Genomic DNA, 20609 nt, shown 5'->3' with positions numbered 1-20609 from the left:
AAGCATAGAAAGGTTAAATATTTTACTTATACTTTGGCAGGGAGGTAGAAGAACTAAGATTAAACTAATGTCTGAGACCCTAAACCCCATACCTTTCCTACAAATCAGGCTTGAGAAAAACTATTTCCCTGCTTCATGAGAAGATCAACTTGTTTTGTATTTGAGATCTGGGAGACTTATACCACCAACCAGAAAGAGCACTCATTTCCTTTATAAAGTGCTAGGATTTGTACTTCCTTTTGTGTTTCTTAAAATACTTGTGACCTCAGTAGGTGAAAAATATTAATTTGATTTGATGGGTTCTTCCTATAAGCTCTGAGTTCTAATGGGAGTCAGAGCAATGTCATAACCCTTTAAAATTTCTCAACAAACAAACACCACAGGTACAGTACTGGCAAATAACTCTCACAGAGGTGTAGTTACATAGATATCATGCTATAGTACTAGAATGAAAGGCATTGATGAAAAAGTATCAATTACAAGTAAAGCCCAGATATGGTAAGTTTATTTTTAGTCTATCATTACTAAATAGAAGAAAGAAAATGTAAGTGTCAAACTCCATGTACATCATGTCTAGCTGACTTATTTTGTAGTATGTATCTTATATACCTGCCATTTGTACACAGATTTCTGTTCAGAGTTTTTTACTTGACACCATTTTATTTGCACATTTCTGTTTCTTCATATGGTTTATCAACTTGTGTTTTACTGGTTCTGTAGCCCCATTGTTATATTTGTAATTGACTTGACTCTTGCCATTTGAGTTGTTTCTAGCTTTTTAGGTATTTAGTATATAAAACTATTAGTTTAGTAAATTTGAGGGAGTGAAATCACCATTTTAAAGTGCATGAGAAGGTAAGAATAGTGTTTATTATATAACTGCTTGATAGCTTTGCAGACTATGATTGCAACATTCTCTGTAAGTCATCAATGCATTGTTTCAAACATCTTGGGTTTTTTTTCCTTTTTTTTAAAATAAATTTTATCTTTTGCCAGTAAATGAATTGAAATTATTAAATAATGTTTCCATTTTTTCTCACATTTTTGACTAGGAACAACAGATGTTTCTGAAAATGCTTCCTAAAAGAGTCAATTTTGAGAAAGGATATAAAGTTGAAAAGGTGTGGCCAGAGACTATTCTGGCAGTTAGGGGTGACAGGGGAGACTATATTGAGATAGGAACAGAAAAGGTGAAGAAAAGGGAAATAAGATACGTGAATAAATGAAGTGAGGAAGACCAAGAAAGTTTCAAATAAATACTGAAAAGGAGAGAGTAGCTGTAGGTAGTGAAAGCACTTAGGTTTTGGGGATAGCCCTGTGTGCCTAGAGTAAGGGCTGTGCTCCTTAGCATCCCTCAATGTGGATGGACCAGGCTTCTGGTTAGAAAATGATTGGAGATAGATGCATGTTTTAGCCTTAGTGTACTTTTAGTAACAAATTCTAACTCCACATCCAGAAGTATCTTCTTTTTTGTGCAAGCAATTACTGTGGTGAATCCAAATGAAAAATAATGGATAATATATTGTTCTCTTTTTTTCACCAGAAGGTGGATTTTTCCTTCAACCAAATTTCTGAAATGTGTGATCTGTCGGCATACAATACTCTCACTAAACTAATTTTGGACAGTATCCTTTGAATAAGTTAAGGGGAAGATTTGATTAATAGCATTATTTAAGAATATGTACCAGATAAGCAATTTACTAGAAATGTGTGACTCATTTAAATGATTAAGAATTCAGAGTTGCAGGCCAGGTATTGTGTATGCATGTCTGCCATCCCAGCACTTAGAGGGCTAAGGCAGGAGGAGCTCTAGTTTGAGGCCAGCATGGGCTACATAGTGAAACCCTGTCTCAAAAAAACAAAATAAAACAAATAACAAAAACTTGGTAGTCACAAAAAGAGGAAAGAAGATAGCTTATTTACCAAAAGCTGCAGCCAAAGCTTGCCAAGAGCATCTTACCTCCTGAACGCCAAGCCAGATAGTCCTTCTTCCAGTAGATGTAAACTTATTCTTTTTTTAAAATAAATTTTTTATTAGGATATATTCACTATTGGGGGAGGGGGTTCAATAGTGACAATTCCGATTAGTTGTAAACTCATTCTTAATTCTAGAACCAGAAGAGTTATTCTGTTTAATGAACACATTTCTTCAAATTTACTTAAACTTGTACCCCATTTATATATAGTTAGTATTTGAAAATCATGAAGAAAATTAATATTTATTTTATAGAATTCATACCGTTTCATTTAATAAAGCAAATTGTTCTTATTTATTTATTGGTATGGGGGAGTCAAACGTAGGGTCTTGCATATGCTAGCTAGCAAGTGCTTTATCACTGAGCCACACCTCCAGCCCCTTTAGTATTTAAAATATGCTTTCACTAAAGACAAAAACAACTTTTGTTTACAGCCAACTTAAGGAATATATCTCTTACTGATTCAGGCTTCCATTAAAGTTGTAACCAACGTCTGGGGCCTAACGGGTTAATTGAAGATCTGTGAGTTTAATGAGGTTGAGTCTCCTCTTTACACTAGAGACTGATGCTCTCTGGGTAATAAGGGAGCAGTGTCTTCTCTTTCTCAGTAAGTATCTTTCTATCCACCTGAGAATTTTTCGGGGCAGAGTAGAGCATGAATTGATTGCCCCTGAGTGCCTTATTCCAGGAATGTGGCAGCAGCTTGTTTGTAATAAGGATGAGATTACAGAAGGCACATTTTTTTGAAGACAAATTTCATAGATAAACCCTTTATTCTTTAAAAGGAATGCGAGAACATGGCATCACTCCCTTTAGAAATTGTGTGTGAAAATGAGCAATTAGTGGACTTAGGTGGATTCCTGACATGAACAAGTTGTCTTGATTATAGCCTGATAGAGAAATCTGACAATAATCTAAATGAAACATTCCAGTGACAGACCAGAATTCCACATATTACAGCATCTTTTCTTGGAACCTCCACTTCATGCTCGACTATCATTGTTTTGAATTTGCAGACAGATTCTGACTGCTCAGAAGCCATCTGGCTCAGAAATCCCCTCTTCTCAGGTCATACGAAAGAGTGCTGACCAAGAACAGCAGCGTTAGCATAGCCTGAAACTTCTTAGAAATGTAGATTCTTGGGTTCTACTCCGACCTCAACAACCTCAACCTGCATTTTAGCAAGGTGCACAGATGATTGAGTGTAAGGTTAAGCCTAAGAAGCACTGGCTTAGAAGTCGGCTGTTCCTAAACTCCTGCCTGCCAGAGGGACTCAGCATTCCGAGCCCCCTCCTGTTGTTCAGGATACCCAGAAATTGCAGCAGCATGGAGTTTGGCATGAAGAGCCCTGACTCCAAAAAAATATTCTGTATGCTGCCTGGAATTGACAAAAGGAAAAACTCCTCAGTATTCTGAACTCAAAATGGGAGACACTATTAAGAAATACTTCTTTCATGAGAGTTTGCATTTCTTTATAAATTTAGCTTTTCATGTAAAAAATTAAGTATCATAACTTTGTAAATGTCAAACATCATGAAGAAAGGAATTAGATTTTTAAAAAAGCTGACATTAGATGTAGCAATTGAATCTTATCACTGAAGTACAAAGAGCTATAATTATTACATCAGAGCTAATTGAAATTCAGAGCATGAGCATATAAGTAGAGTGAAACTCACCTGTGTTTAAAAAAAAATGCAAAGACAAGTAGCCAAAGCAAACTACTCTTTGTAGGCTATTAATGAAGTAAGCATGGCTATCTCAGTTTTGAGAAGATAGTAGGCTGGTTTCTAAAGGGTACTAAATATGCCTCCTTTCTCTTTTGTTTTCTTCAAGCATATCAAATTGTGCATGATGCAGATAATGTAGTTTTATAAGTTTTTCTGGACATCTGTAATTTAAGAATACATCTGATAAGATTATAAATGAATTCATTTGGAGAAAAAAGAAGCACTATATTATATTTTATTATTATTATTATTATTTTGGTTAGGTTCAGTATGTTTTGATTTTTTTTTTTTCTCATGGTATTAGAGTTTCAACTCAGGGTTCTGTGCTTGCTAGGTAAGCTCTCACTTGAATCATACCTCCAGCCCTAGATTATTTTTTTGAAAAGACTGAAATACTTGGATAAAATTATTTTAAAAGATAAGAAGGTTTTAAAACCTTTTGTGCATTTACAAACATAGATGAAATAGACAAAGTTCTAGAAAAATATTGCATACCAAAACACTGATTTGGAAATAAAAATCCTGAGTAATCCTGTAACTATAAAAATAACTCATTACAAATTAAAATGAACTAATTAATAAATTAAGAATCTTTCCACAAAATCCCCCCCAGATCCAAACTTTTAAGAACAAATCTTTTAATATGGACAAATTCTTTCAAACAAAAATAGGAGGCATATTCACGAGTTTATGTTGATAACAAAACCTTATATATAAGAGAAAGGAAAATGATAGGCTTATTTGATTCATGATATAAATGTAAAAACCCTGAGTAAAATAGTAGCTACTGAATCTGACAATGTATTCAAATGATAAATACTATAACCAAGTAGGGTTTATCTCAGGAACGTAAGGGTAATTTGATATTAGAAAATGTAGAAATGTCATTAACCACGTTAACAGATTTAGGAAAGAAAACTTTGTGATTCTTACACACAGAAACTCAATAGATGTATAAAATTTAATGCAATCCAGCAATCTTTCACAATAAAACTGTCAGAAAACTAGTAATAGTGAATTTTTTCTGCTTAATAGAGAATGTCTAGAAAAATATTTGAAAGTAACTTTATCAGGTTATAGACATGTTGTAAGCATTCTCCTTTGAAATAGGGAACAAGGCAGAGATACCCACCATTGTGAATTCTACCCACCATGCTTTGGAGGTGTTAGGCAGCACCAGAAAACAACAAAGAAATTAGAGGTATAAAAATGGTGAGGAGACAACAATGAACAAATTGAGAAAGAATATAGGAAAATGATTCCATTTACAATAGCCTCAAAAAAATCAAATACCTAGGAATAAACTTTACAAAGGATGTAAATGACTACAAAGAGAACTACAAACCACTGAAGAAAGAGATCGAAGACTATAGAAAGTGGAAAGATCTCCCATGCTCATGGATTGGCAGAATCAACATAGTAAAAATGACTATACTACCAAAAGCAATCTACATGTCAACACAATTCTCATCAAAATCCCCATGACATTCATCACAGAGATTGAAAAATCTACCCTAAAGTTCATTTGGAAACACAAAAGACTGTGAATAGTTGGGCACCAGTCTCTCACGCCTATAATCCTAGCTACTCTGGAGGCAGAGATCAGGAGGATCATGGTCTGAAGCCAGCTGGGCAAATAGTTTGTGAGACCCTATCTTGAAAAAACCCTTCACAAAAAAAGGGCTGGTGGAATGGCTCAAGGTGAAGGCCCTGAATTCAAGCCTCAGTACAGCAAAAAAAAAAAAGACCATGACTAGCCAAGGCAATACTGAGCAAAAAGAACAACGCTGGAGATATCACAGTACCCTACTACAAACTATACTACAGACCTATAGCAATAAAAACAGCATGGTACTGGCATGAAAACAGATGAAGACCAGTGGAACACAATAGAGGACCCAGATATGAATCCACACAGTCAGGCCCACCTTATTTCTGACAAAGGCACCAAAAACATATGACGGAGAAAAGATAGCCTCTTCAACAAATATTGCGGGGAAAAGTGGTTATCTGCCTGCAGAAAACTGAAACTAGACCCATGCTTATCACCCTGTACTAGTACCAACTCAAAGTGGATTAACGATCTTAATATCACACCCAAAATCTTGCTGTTAGTACAGGAAAGCACAGGGAATACACTGGAAGCAATAGTATAGGTAAGGACTTCCTCAATAGAACTCCAGCAGCTCAGCAACTAAGAGAAAGAATTGACAAATGGGACTACATGAAATTAAAAAGCTTCTGCACAATAAAAGAAATGGTCTCTAAATTGAAGAGACCACCCACAGAATGGGAGAAAATATTTGCTAGCTAAACATCAGACAAAGGACTGATAACCAGAAAATACAGGGACCTCAAAAAACTAAACTCCCCCAAAATCAATGAACCAATAAAGAAGTGGGCAACTGAACTAAACAGAACTTTTTCTAAGGAAGAAGTCCAAATGGCAAAAAAAAAAAGAAAAAAACACATGAAAAAATGCTCATCATCCCTGACCATAAAGGAAATGCAAATCAAAACCACACTAACACCTTACTCCTATTAGAATAGTTATCATCAAGAACACCACCACCAACAAATGTTGTCAAGGATGCAGGGAAAAAGGAACCTTTGTACACTGCTGGTGGGAATATGAACTAGTTAAACCACTTTGGAAAACAATATGGAGGCTTCTTAAAAAACTAAACATAGCTGGGTGCCGGTGGCTCAAGCCTTTAATCCAGCTATTCAGGAGGCAGAGATCCGGGGATTGCGATTTGAAGCCAGCTCAGGCAAATAGTTTGAGAACCTATCTCAAAAATACCTAGCATAAAAAGGGCTAGTGGAGTGGCTCAGGGTGTAAGCATTGAGTTCAAGCCCCGGTACCACACACACACAAAACAACAACAACAACAATGAAAAACAAGTAAACATAGATCTGCCATATGATCCAGCAATACCACTCCTAGGGACATACCTGAAGGAATACGACTCAGGTTACTGCAAAGGCACCTGCACACCCATGTTTATTGCAGCACTAGTCACAATAGCCAAGTTATGGAAACAGCCAAGATGCCCCACTACTGATGAATAGATTAAGAAAATGTGGTATTTATACACAATGGAATTTTACTCAGCCATGAAGAAGAATGAAATCTTATCATTCACGAGTAAATGGTGGACCTGGAGAACATCATCTTTAGTGAAGTTAGCTAGGCTCAGAAAGCCAAAAATTGCATGTTCTCCCTCAAATGTGGATTAGAGACCTAAAACAAATGCAGTAATATTGGACATGGGTCACACGCTAAGGGGAGAATATACACAGGAGGAATAGGGAAAGGGAAGGAAACCTAAAACTTGAATGTAGTTGATGTGCTCACTGTAGAGGAGCCAGGATAGTAATCTTAAACTGGCAGAGGCCACTATGGGAAGGGGACCAGGAAGTAGTGAAGAGGTCAGGTAGAGATGAACCATTGAGGGCTGCAATACACATGTGCATGGAAGCAATGATAGGAATCTCTCTGTATAGCTATCTTTATCTCAAACTAGCAAAAACGCTATGTCTTTCTTACTATCTCTTATGTTTTCTTGTCAACAAAATCGGAGAACAAGAGGGCAGAATAGGTTTTGCCTGGAAGCAGGAGAGGTGGGGGAAGTGGGGTTCAAACAATGTATACACATGTGAGTAAATGTAAAAGTGGTAAAATAAAAAAAAATTGGTGAGGAAAAAATACAAGTCTTCCTTTGCAAATGGCACATTTAGCAATGAGATTACAAAAAAAGATCTTGCAATAAACCACTAGAAATAATAGAGTTTTGAGAGTTCAACAAGGTGAGTGGATATGACTTCAATAAACAGAAACCAGTTGTATTTTTCTATATCAGTAACAAGAAATTAAAAAACATAATTTTAAAAAGAGGCACCACTTCTAAGAGCAGCAAGCATGAATCTTATTAAAGATAATAAGACCTGTGGGAGGAACATACTAACACTTTATTAAAAGGTAGAGAAGACTTCATTAAAGAGAAATATATCCTATGTTCTTGGATAAGAAAATGGGCAAAGATATGCAAAAAAACTTTACAGAAAAGGCCAATAAACATATAAAAAGTGTCAGTCTCATTTGCCTTCAGAGAAATGGAGCTCAGGAACACATGAGATATACTATACTATATCCAAATCCATTAACAGAATTTAAGAAATCTAAAAATACCAAGTTTTGGAGCACATGGGGAGCAAGAGAGTATCTTTTTATGTTGTTTGTGGGTATGAAATTTGTGGGTGTAAAATTGCAAAATAATTTTATGTTGTTTTGTAAATGTCAATGTCTAAATGCACTATGACCTAGCACTTTGATTCCTCCTTATGGAAAGTTTAGCATATATATACCTGGAGGCTTGTATATGAATGTTCATAATGGTGTTGCTTATAATGGCAAAAAAAAAATTGAAACAGCCCAAATGCTCTTTGATAAGAGAAAGCTATGCTATTGTTATACAATAGCATAGTGTGTAGTAGTGAAAATGAATGAAATATATCTACATGCAGCAATAAGGATGAATCTTGATAAATATAGTTAGGCTAAAGGGGGAAGAGAGGAGGAAAGAGACAATTCAGTATAGTAATTATCTCTGAGACTTGGACAATACGGATTCAGTAGAGGTAGATTTAAGTTGTTGCCAATGTTCTACTTGTGCTGCAGTGAGAGTAGTTTCAAGAATGTATACACACCCCCCCACATCACACACATACCCCCCACACACATACACACACCACACACACACACCCCCCACACACATACACACACCACACACACACATATACCACACACCACACACACACACACACCACACACATACACACACATCACACACACACCACACACACACATACACATACCACACACACACACATACCACACACCACACACACACACCACACACATACACACACACCACACACACCACACACACACATACACACACACCACACACACACACCACACACACACACATACCACACAACATACACACACACCACACACACCACACACACACACACAACACACACATATACCACACACATACACACACACCACACACACACCACACACACACACAACACACACACAACACACATATACCACACACATACACACACACCACACACACACATATACCACACACCACATACACACACACTACACACACACAAAACACACATACACACACATGTACACACACACCACACATACACACACACCACACACACATACACACACACCACACACACATACACACACACCACACACACACACCACACACACTCAACACACACATATACCACACACATACACACACACCACACACACACACCACACACACCACACACACACACACACACCACATACACACACACATAAACACACACACCACACACATACACACACACTACATTCACACCACATACACACACACCACACACACACACCACACACATACACACACACCACACACACATACACACATACCACATACACACACACACCACACATACACACCACACACACATAAACACACACACCACACACATACACACACACCACACACACATACACACCACACACACATAAACACACACACCACACACACATACACACACACCACACACACATACACACACCACACACAAACACACCACACACATACACACCACACATATACACAACACACTCATACACATCACACACACATACACACATATGCATATACACACCACACATATACACACATACACACACCACACACACACACAGATACACATACCACACACACATACCACACACACACCAGACACATACACACCATGCACACACCACACACATACACACACACTACACACCCACCACACACACACACACACCCACCACACACATACACACAGCACACACACACATACACTGATGTTTTTTTTCATGCTGGGGATCAAGCCCAAGGTCTTATGCATGCTAGGCAATACAACTGTGCTTCATTCACCCCAACCCCTGCATTATACTTTAAAAATAAATAAAATCAGGCCAATGATGAATCAAATATTAAGCTTAATTTTTATATAAGAATTAAAAACCTGAAAATTCTGAATTAATTTCTTTGAAGATATTTAAATCGGTCAGTTAATCAAGCTAGTAAAACAATGTAATTATAGTAGATTTTATTAATACCTCAGAACAAATTGTCAATCTTTTAGCTTATTTTATTGGGCTATTTTGTCCCTTCTTATGTGGATAACTGATAATTAATTGAGAATCATCCTAAATTTCAAGGTGATAAACTTTGTCAAGGTTAAGCAAATGTATTATTATGATATAAGAATGCAATTTATTCTTTATGTACAAGCATTGATGTCTTGTTGATTAGAATGTATTTCAGGATTATAAAATTGTGGAATTTTAAAAAAATGGTTCATAGAATTTTAAATCTAGACAAGATTTTGGAGTTCATCTAGTGCTGTTATTTTGTGTATTTTATAGACAAGGAGCCTGGGTCCTAGGCACGGTCAACAACAAACCTGAGATTATCTGGTAAATGGTTGACCTGAGATTATTCGCCTGAATTCCATTAATTTCTCCCATGTGGCAACTCATCAAGTAATTACTGCTTTTATCACATAGCCATTTAAACTATATGCATGGTTCATTTCTTGGAGAGATTCACTCTTACAGTGAAAACCATTTTTCACTGGTAAGGTGATATAGATCTTTCAGGATTGGTTTTGATTAAAGCCATCATTGTGGTTCTCGCCACTAAAAGAATTGTGATGGATTTCCTACTTATTTCCCAGTAACTTTTTTCTATACACCCAAACCATATTTTATGATTGTAGACAAATGAGTAAGAGCAAATACTGAGCTGGTGAATAATTCATGACAAGCATTTATGGACTACTGACAGCAATGCCAAAATGTAAAAATGTATTGTTAGGTTTCTTCCCTAGTTGTAAAGTTAATGCGAAGTGCTACAGAGTTCCTTCACTCAGTTTCCACAAGGTTCTGAAATTCCACCACAAAAAATTTATTCACAGAATGCTAAAACTTTAAAGCTGAAATTCAATATGATGATTTTCAGTTCTCTGAGTCACTTTCTCCAGATAGCCATCTTTTAATATTATAAATATACCTAAGAAGATTAACCAGAAAGCTAATTCATCGTAGTAGTGATTTATCAGATTGTATTTTTTTCTTATCAGTAATTCCCAAGACCTAAGAAAAAACATGAAAGAATAATGTTAGGATAAAGGGCAAATAACATTTGTGAAGGTTCTTGGAATAAGAAAACAGGATATTGGAGAGATAAAGGTATTCCTGAAAAACAAACTAACAACTCTATATGGCCTGTTTGTTGACTATTATTGTTGTTGGCAGTGACACATATGTGGCTTTGGAGTGACTGGGGAAGAAAAGCTGTTGTGCTACTGTAAAAAGTGAGTCATTACTTGGTATCCCTGGGGAATTGATTCCAGGACATCCTCAGATGCCAAAATCTGTGGATGCTCAAGTACCATATAAATACGCTGATGTAATATTGATTTGCATATAAACTATTCATTTCTATATACTTTAATTCATCTCTAGGTTACTTATAATACCTAATATAATGTAGATGCTATGCAAATCATTATTATGCTGTATTATTTAGGGAATAATGACAAGAAAAATGTCTATAAAAGTTCAATACAGATGTGATTTTTTAATGGACTATTCTCAATCTGAGGTTGGTTAATTGAATACAAGCATGTCTAACCTGTGGATAGCTGCACAGGACCAGCTGTACCTTTTACTTGAGATTCTAATTAGCTTACAGTGCCTGAAATTCCTTGAAAGTTGGGAAATGGGAGGAGACAGTTTTAGGTTTTTTTTTCCTAAAATGAGCATACTTCTCAACAGGAATGTTCAGTGAATTCCTTACCTTTTGCCTAGCACTGTGAGTGATTGCAGTGAAATCTGCAGAAACCATGTCTATGATTACAGTGAGGCATCCATATTCCTTCTCCTTTTTAATACTTATTTCAGAAAACATGACTGGTTGTAGCAGTCAAAGCTTGGGAAGAAACTGACGGAACTCTGGGAACATGTCTGGGAAAATTACCACGAGCCCATTACAAGCTTTCAATTCTTGATACTTCTTGATCCCGTCAGAATTCCTGTCTTCTAGCTGTCTGACCCTTGCCTGCTTCCCATGGGAATGTTTCCTGACCCAGCTACCCACAAGCATCTGTTTACTCTGCCATGATTCAGAGCATCTCACTCTTGGTTGTAGTAGAGTTACTGGGACACTTGTGTTCTTGAAAAAGGGCTTAAATATTACTGCTTTATCTGCAACACTAAGACAAATAGCCAGTTGAAGTTTTCATGGCTCAGTTTTTGTTTCCAAAGAGTGCCTGCTCCAAGGGTATTTTATTTCAGCCATTGCTGTGTGAGATAGTTTAATCTCCCGTTTACTATATTTCATGTTCAGCTTACATTATAAGCCATATCTACCAAGATCTGGTCTTTGTTCTAGATTCAGAATAATTATTTTAATGGACCAAAGAAAATGGAAGCAGAAAGGGTGGTGCTTGTAAGCATTAATGTCTATTTGTAGGGCTATTCTGTAGAGCTCTGTGGAAGTAGGCTGGCAGATGCAAATTGGCTTTGGAGGTAAGTCCTGCAGGAAAGCAGAACTGTGCTTCTGCCTATGGATTGAATCTGAAACCAATGAGAGAAATCTAGGAATTTCTGGAACAGTTCTGAAATACACATTTCTGAAATATACATTTCTACTTTCTTTATTCTTTCTCTGGCCTACCTCTTTTCTAATTCAGCCCTAGTATTCAGTCTTCTGTTTTCTTGCTGTTGGCCAATATTGATAGAGGACATGATTCTTTGAACTCATGTGACTGTAATTTAGTAACAACATGAATGCCTTATAATTGTGAGGTATAGTCCATTCACCCCCATTTTCTATTTTTTCCGATGACTTAACTTTTGACCTAATGCCAGCTTGTTATTCCTATGAAAAATCTGAGCAGAGAGAAGTCACATAACTAGAAGATTTAGGATAATTACAATTAATATGATATTTTTGACTGCTTCTCTCCTTCTTAGAAAATTCTCTGGTCTTTGGTTAATTGGAAGGAGATAGCTGGGGTTAGAAGTTGAACAGAAAGGGCTTTGGGAAAGACGTGGTTTGTCTACACTGAATATGAAGAAATGGAACTGCTGTGACATGTTTATAATTATGATAGACATTGCCAAGTTCTTGGTATATTCCATAATGATTGGCAGATATGGAGAATCCTCATTGAATTATAATAGAGATGAAATGGATACAGTGAAGGGCCTTCTATGCCAGAGTGAGGGGTTTGGAATCCATGCTATAAGAATTTCTATTTGAAGCATTATATCCAGTCAACATTTTGAAAAAAAAATTAACCCAACTACAGTGTGTAAAGGGCAGGAAGTACTAGGTATTAGAGGTACACATTGGTGCTAAAGGTGAGTTAAGTTGGCAGAGAAGTAAATAAAAAGGAAGGGAATAACTAAGGAGATGTCTTAAAGCAAAAGTGTCAGCATTTGGTGATGGATTGGATGCTCTGAAGATGATGAGTGGCTGAGAAATGGTGATGTCACAGGCTACTTGAGAGGCAAAACTGAGCTTTATTGGGGCAGTGACTTTAAATCCTGGAAAATGGTTAAAAGATTGAGGACAGAGAGAGCTGAGTGGAATTGGTGACTTAAAGTTTGTAGTTTTAAGTGATTACAAGGATGGGACACAAGATGAAATGCTGTAATTTTACCAATGAGTAGAGAAACTTAATCAACAGATGAAACATTAAGGCAGAGTTTAAGCCTCATTTATTTTAAAAGGAGAAGAAAAGCCAATATAGACAGATAACTAAGTGAGGGGAAATGTGCCGCTGAGGATGCAGCTCCGAACGTCTGCAATATTTCTTACCACATCAATTAAATAAGTCACATGTGAATGCAAACACTACTGAGTGTACTCAGAAGCTATGCCTTTAAAATTTTAATTTCATATAGAATATGGCATATTCTGTTTGAAAAATATATCTTGGGATTTAGTGTTCATCCTATATTGGGCATATGTAGTCTTTAAGTCATTGACTGATTTTTTTTAGGGATACTTCAACACTAATTTTGTTCTTAAAAATGCTTTCAATAACATTTTCCTTAAACATAGTTGTGATGCACAGACAATGAGATAGAAGAAATCAGGGGACTGGAGAGGTGCAGCAATCTAACACACCTTAGTTTGGCCAACAACAAGATCACAACAATTAATGGTTTAAACTCATTACCAATCAAAATACTTCGCTTGGTGAGTCCAATAAAATGTTATTCTTTGTAGAAGTAGTGGTTGATGTTTAGTAAATGTATGAGTTACTGTTACTTGGGACTTTTTAAGTGTATAAAGATTGAATTCCATAATGAAATGTTACTGTCCTAGTTTGTTCCTTTTTATGTCGTGTGTGTGTGTGTGTGTGTGTGTGCTTGTGTGTACATGATCAATATTCTATACTGAAGTAGAATGATCTTCTAATTTGGTATCTGAATTCAGTTTTTTTAGAAGATTAACTTTTTTATATTGGAAAAGAAAGATGTACTTTTAACAGATATTTAAAATATTTTACAATATTTTATCAGTGAAAAATAGCATTTGAACATATTTAAGCATAGTATTTATTGCTGTTCACACTTTATTGTTTTCAAATGAACCACAATATGTTTTCTAGGCATTGAACTTTGGCAGTCCTCCTGTATTAATACACACTAGTCTCCCATTCTAGAAAATCAGAAACGGTGCGGTGACTAAATGAATAATTCCAACCAGAAAGTTAAATTTGATTTAGTTTTTTTTTTTCCGTGTGGGAAACATTGTTTTTAAGCCCTGTGCTGTTGTGACACCTTGTGACTATGACTCAGTGAAAATAGAGATCATTTACCAAAATTATCAGGATCATATTAATCCCAAAGATACGCATTCTATTTTAAAAAACAATAGTATGTCATGTTAATACGGAGGGTTGGTAATTTTTTTTTATTTGTTTAATATCCAGAATTTTTTCTTCTTCCTTTCCTCCTCCTGTCTACCCTGAGATAGCTTTGCTGTTCTGTCTTACATCCATCAGAGAGTGGACAGGGGAGATTTCAAGCCACAAGACATATCTTATTAATATTTTATGTGAACTGCCTCACAGGAAGGCATTTGACTATTGTTTGAAATGACATCTTGGGCTAGCTGCAGATTTTTGACACATACAATATACTAGTCTTGTCTTATTTAGCCATGGATCACCAAAATTTGGCTATGAGATAATCTTTCTTTCCCCAAACTTAGAGCTCTCAGTGCTTTCTTAAGACCCTTCATCTCTAACTTGAGTTAGGTTGAGTGTAGAGTACTGGCATTCTAGTACCTAGCATGAAATCAAGGATGGAAAAGTTTAGTAGTTTACTTGAGGTCTCATGTTTTTTGCCTAACAAGGTATGTTAGCAAAGCATAAATGAAAATGAATTTGATAAATTGGATTGAAAATTTTAAGTTAGAAAAGAAAGTCACATTTAAAAATTATGATATCTAAGGGATTATTGACTGTTATATTATTCATTTATTTCATAGTTTGTTAGAGACTTATTTTTTTTTCTCTACATATCTTGCCTGTATTGGCATTCCCACTAATTTTAAGTGGATCATGATAAGTGGAAAGAGATATGGAAGTGTGCTTAAGGGAATAAAAACTGAACTTATTAATAAGAATTAACACAAAGCACTTACATCCTGAGTTTGTTTTATTAACTACATAAGTAATCCAGGTTGACAGTTGTGTCTCAAGTACCTTTCAGAAAAAGCATAAAGTGCTTTTTTTTCTATAAATAGATTAGGTAGATTGTTTCCAAACTCCTCCCCCATCATCCAAAAGGAGCTAGAGGATGTGAGGGCGATCTGGCTGCGACATCTGTCACCCCATTGATCGCCAGGGTTGATTCTGCTGATCTGGCTGGCTAGGCGGCTGTCCCCTTCCTCCCTCACAGCTCCGTGTGCATCCCTCCCAAAGCTGCGTGCTCGGTTGAAGAGGACGACCATCCCTGATAGAGGAGGACCGGTCTTCGGTCAAGGGTATAGGAGTAGCTGTGCTCTCCTGCTAGAACCTCCAAACAAGCTCTCAAAATGAACTAGAAAGTATATAATATGCTATTACTTATGTTCCTTAATACTTTTCAGAATAGGAAAAACTTTCTTTTACAAATTTCAATAGAATTCATAATATAAAATGATAAACATTTGTTTGAACAATTTTTAATGCTTTTATTTTTAATTCCTGGAATCAGAAAAACAGTTGTTTAGTTACAGTTGAAAAGAATTCATTTTACAATTTAGAGTAGGAAGAACAAACCAGTAGCTAATTTTTGACCTTCAACTTTTATAATAAATGTAAAGTTGAAAAAGGGAGAAATGTGGTTCACTAATGGGCTGTTCTGTCACCCAACTTCTTAGCAAGTAATGACAAGGTATTCCAAACTTTAAACTTCATTTTGTCAGAAAAAGAGCCACTTATTTTTTCCCTCACAAATTGGTAGATTAAGAATGTTTCTAGTTTCATTTATTTCAGAAAATAGCTTCTCTCTAAAAGTGTTTTGCCTGCTAATCATTATAAAACAAGCAGGAGGACTTATTCATGCAGAAACTGGATGTCCACATCTCGGAGTGACCCTTCAGTTTTTCAGCATTAGATGAAGGCTCTAACTAGCTGACTTTCAATTCAGAAATTCTGTGGTTCTGAAATTTTCTCAGTTCTGCTTTTCTTTACGACCATAGGCTATCTAATTAAACTTTTCTATGCTTTACTCTGCACATATTATCTACCACTTTGAAAGTCATCAGAGACTCTGTGAAGAAGAATTACAATCTATCTAACACATCTAAAGATTTTCAAAGTTCTTTTGGAAAATGTGTATTATATATAAATTTGATATGTGGGCATTTTTGAATAGGATATTGAGGTCGTATTTCAATACATTAAGTTGATATGGATAGGATGTTTAGTGTAGTTTTTTTCTTCCCCTTCTCTATTATATTTTCTGTACCTTTTTTAAACTCTGAGCGGAAGAAAATCTGTCACTTTGGCAATCGGGATTATGAATATTTCTTTCCTGTTTATTATGGAACTTTTCAAACATAAAAATAAAAAGAATGGTATAATAAACCCTCATTTGCTATAACCTAACTTTATAGATTATCAACATTCTATTAACATGTTTTAAGGAGCTATAGAATTATGCTAAATGAACAAAGATCTGGCTCATTATTGAAGTGAAATTTTTATGAAAAATAGGATGAAAATGGGCTCTTACTATTAAATGTACCGGCAAATATATTGTAGATGGAAGCAAATACTGTAGTTTAAAGTTTCAATTCTTAAATGCATATTGAAAGTTTAAGGATGAATGCAACATATTAGCTAAAACTTCAAATTATTCTTTATTGTAATTCTCAACTCAAACTAAAGGTTTAATTTTGCTATGACACTTTCCTATTCCTCAAGACTAAGAGGTAAAAAGATAAAGTGTCAAAAAACAGGCAAAAAATGCAAATTATTGTTATCATTCTTGTTATTATGGGTATGTGGAAGTTGAGAAAGAGGACACTTGAATATGGAAACTTCATTCTATTCTTATCTGAGAAGATGTTTGTATGTGGATTATTGAAGAACTTCGTTTGGTTATCTATCATTGTATAGCAAGCCATCCTACTGGTAATAACTTGGAGAAAAAGCATGCAAGGTTTGGATGGATGGTTTTTCTGTAGGGCTTGCTTCAGTCAGCCGGCATATTTGGTGGGTGCTTCCTTCAGCTGGATACTGGATGGCTGGATTTTCTATTTAGTTCAGACTTCTTTGTGTGATTTCTCCTTATCCTGGTGGTCTCGCTACAAGTTCTGTGCAATAGAGTAGCTGGAGTTCTTACATGTTATTTCAGAGGTCCTAAGACCCAAAAGCAGAAACTGTCTGGCCTACATAAGTCTTAGATTTGAAACTGGCACATTTCTGCCATATTTTTTTGGTTAAGGAAGTTATAGGCCAGCCTAGATATAAGAGGAAGCAACTGCACAAGAGCATGGTTCATTTGAGGTGCCAAGACTATAGATGATCCCAGCCCTCATGATATAATGTGGTTATAATTAGAATGTTTCGGAAAAAAAGTGTAGGTGGGAATTATAATATTGAAGTGGTTCATTGTGATGGTAAAAGCATTGTATTAAACTCATGTTTCTAGAGGTAAACATGGAGTTATGCTTCTATTTAAGCTTTAGGTACACAAAAAGGCTTTTGTCTTTCCTACTGATCTGAATACTCATTTTCAAAATAAAATATTAAAATCTAAATGAAAATGTTATGTTCTGATCTTCCAGTTGAAAAACAAGGATTTCTTTCTGGTGTATGTATGTATGTATGTGTTTAGATAGGTGAATGATGAAAATGGAGTCAGTCAAGAACGGCTTGTTTGTTTTTTGAAGAGATGTAGGGCAGTATCCAAATGAACACTTACCTTTACAACTTTTCCTGTGATTGGATTTAAAACATTAAGTATATTTTGTCCATTTTAGAGCAATAATGAGATTGAGAAGATCACAGGTTTAGAAGATCTGAAAACCCTGCAGAACCTGGATCTGTCTCACAATAAGATAAGTAGCCTTCAGGGCTTAGAGAATCATGACCTCCTGGAAATGATCAACCTCGAGGATAACAAGGTAATGTGTTTTCAGGTCTTGCCTTCAGTGTCTAAATAAGAGGACATATTAGAGAGTCAGCACAATTACCCCATTATTGGTTTTCCAAGGTCTGTCTCATGAAATGCAGCTTAGAAATGTTATTCTAGTAAACTTCGTAGAGCAATAGTTGCAGAAGGTCTGTATTTTAACATAACTACAATTCATAATTTTTGAAAATTTGGTGATTCCTAATTACACTGTTTTAAAGGATTAAACTACAAATGTGTGTGGATAACTTTACAAAATAGATGTGTTCGTGCAACACTTTTGTGGGAAGATGGCACTAGGCATATCTGGAATGTCAGAGCAAGGAAAGTGGATATAAGAGCCTCAGGCTAGTGTTGCCCCTTGCCTCAATTCAGAGAGGAGTGGGTTATTGTTGGGGGAAGGAGCTTGGGGACATGTTGGTCAAAGGATTTAAAACTTTTGTTGTATGGGAGGGATAAAGTCAAGAGAGCTATTGTACAACATACTACTTAAAGTTAATAATAATATAGTGTATTCTTGAAAAATGCTAAGAGGGTAGATTTTAAATGTTCTCATCACAAAAATAAAACTTTAGGAAATAATACATATGTTAATTATCTAGAATTAGGCATCCTACAGTGTAGATATAGTTCAAAACATCATGCTGTGCATGGTGAATACATATGATTGTATCTGTAATTAAAAAAATGTAGCTACCCTAGGAAAGATTTAACTATAAAAAAATAAAGATAAAGGGCATAGAAAGTGAATTCTCATATCCTATTGGTAATAATAATCTGTGTTTCCAATCTGCTTTGATGGATTAGTGATTAGATTTATTCAAATTTTCATGTTTGGCTTTACTTTAAAATTTATATAGTGTATGCTTTATCTTAAAAATGATATAAAAATTGACTTTTACTCTTCATTACATTTTATTTTTAGTAAATCATCTGTGTTCCTGATCATGATGTATTAAGTCAGTATCTATAGCTGACTATGTGCAGTATGGTCTATAAGATTATTTTGTGTTGAGTACTTTATCCAATTTTTGGGGGAAAATTTTCATAGACAGTTGAGTGTTTATTTCTTCTGGAAAAGGAAAAGTAGGGAAGAACCTGAAAGAGACTGTTGGTGCTAGCTGTAGCAAGATGTGATGCTTCTCTGCGACCTTGTTCTATCCTGCTGTGATGGTGCTTGTCAGTTTTACCTGATGTCCTTTTCTCCAACAAGCTTGTTTCATCTGCTAGATTGTAAAAAAAATCAAGAAAAGCCAATCATTAAGATCTGGGAATAAGTGAGTTTTTAATCTTAGACAAAACTCTTTACTCTCATCTCACTTGATTTGTTTACTAAGTTGTTTTAGTGACTTACCAAGTTAGTTAATTCTAGCTAGTGACTTTTGTTTTGATTCCTGTACTATGTGTCTTTGCAGAGTCAGCAAATCTCTGTTTCATGTGGTTTTCTTGAAATTGCCATCAAAGACTGATTTTTTAAAAAATTTCCTACTGAAAATGGTTATCACACTTATAATGGGGATATTGAAAAGGTAGAATATACTCATTAAATCCCAACTCAGTGCATTTTAGGGCTTAGGAAAAGAAGTGATGGCAATGGAGATAATAAGAATTACAGGCATAAAATATTTGAGAGATGTTTTCTGAGAACTATACACCAGACAATATGCTAGGCACTTTACATATTTCATTTAATCCTTGTTGTGACCTATTATTATTACTATTTTATAGATGTACTATTTTCTCTGGGGCACAGAGAAGCTAAGTAACTTGCCCCAGAACAAGGATTCAAATAGAGAATGATTTGCCTCAGAATCAATGTGCTTAACCTCTGCAGTGTAATACAATAAATGAAAAGACAGTGGTCCTCCCTACAGAAGTGGGTGTAGGATAATGCTTGAGAATAGTGCTTTCTCGTAGAAATAGAACTTGAGGCATAGATGCAAGCCACAGATACAATTTAGAATTCTCTAGTAGCCACAATAAAAGGAAAAAGGAAACAGGTGAAATTAACTTTAGTTTTACATTTTACTTAACTCAAACTATCCAAAAATAATGTAAGTTCAGCACACAATCCACAGTTATTAATGAGATATTTTACCTTCTATTGTCTCAGA

General features: G+C 35.6%; 1 protein-coding gene across 1 annotated transcript in view; it reads left to right on the top strand.

The window, feature by feature from the left end:
• Positions 1 to 20609, top strand: part of Lrguk (leucine rich repeats and guanylate kinase domain containing) — an 84328-nt gene that overhangs the window by 13656 nt on the left and 50063 nt on the right. The window contains 3 exon segments of the mRNA XM_074062774.1: positions 1544 to 1625; positions 13935 to 14059; positions 18344 to 18487. Of these exon segments, the coding sequence (XP_073918875.1) occupies positions 1544 to 1625; positions 13935 to 14059; positions 18344 to 18487 (351 nt within the window).

The sequence above is a fragment of the Castor canadensis genome, chromosome 2 (assembly GCF_047511655.1).
Source record: "Castor canadensis chromosome 2, mCasCan1.hap1v2, whole genome shotgun sequence".
NCBI lineage: Eukaryota > Metazoa > Chordata > Mammalia > Rodentia > Castoridae > Castor > Castor canadensis.
This window is presented reverse-complemented; position numbering and strand designations above follow the sequence as displayed.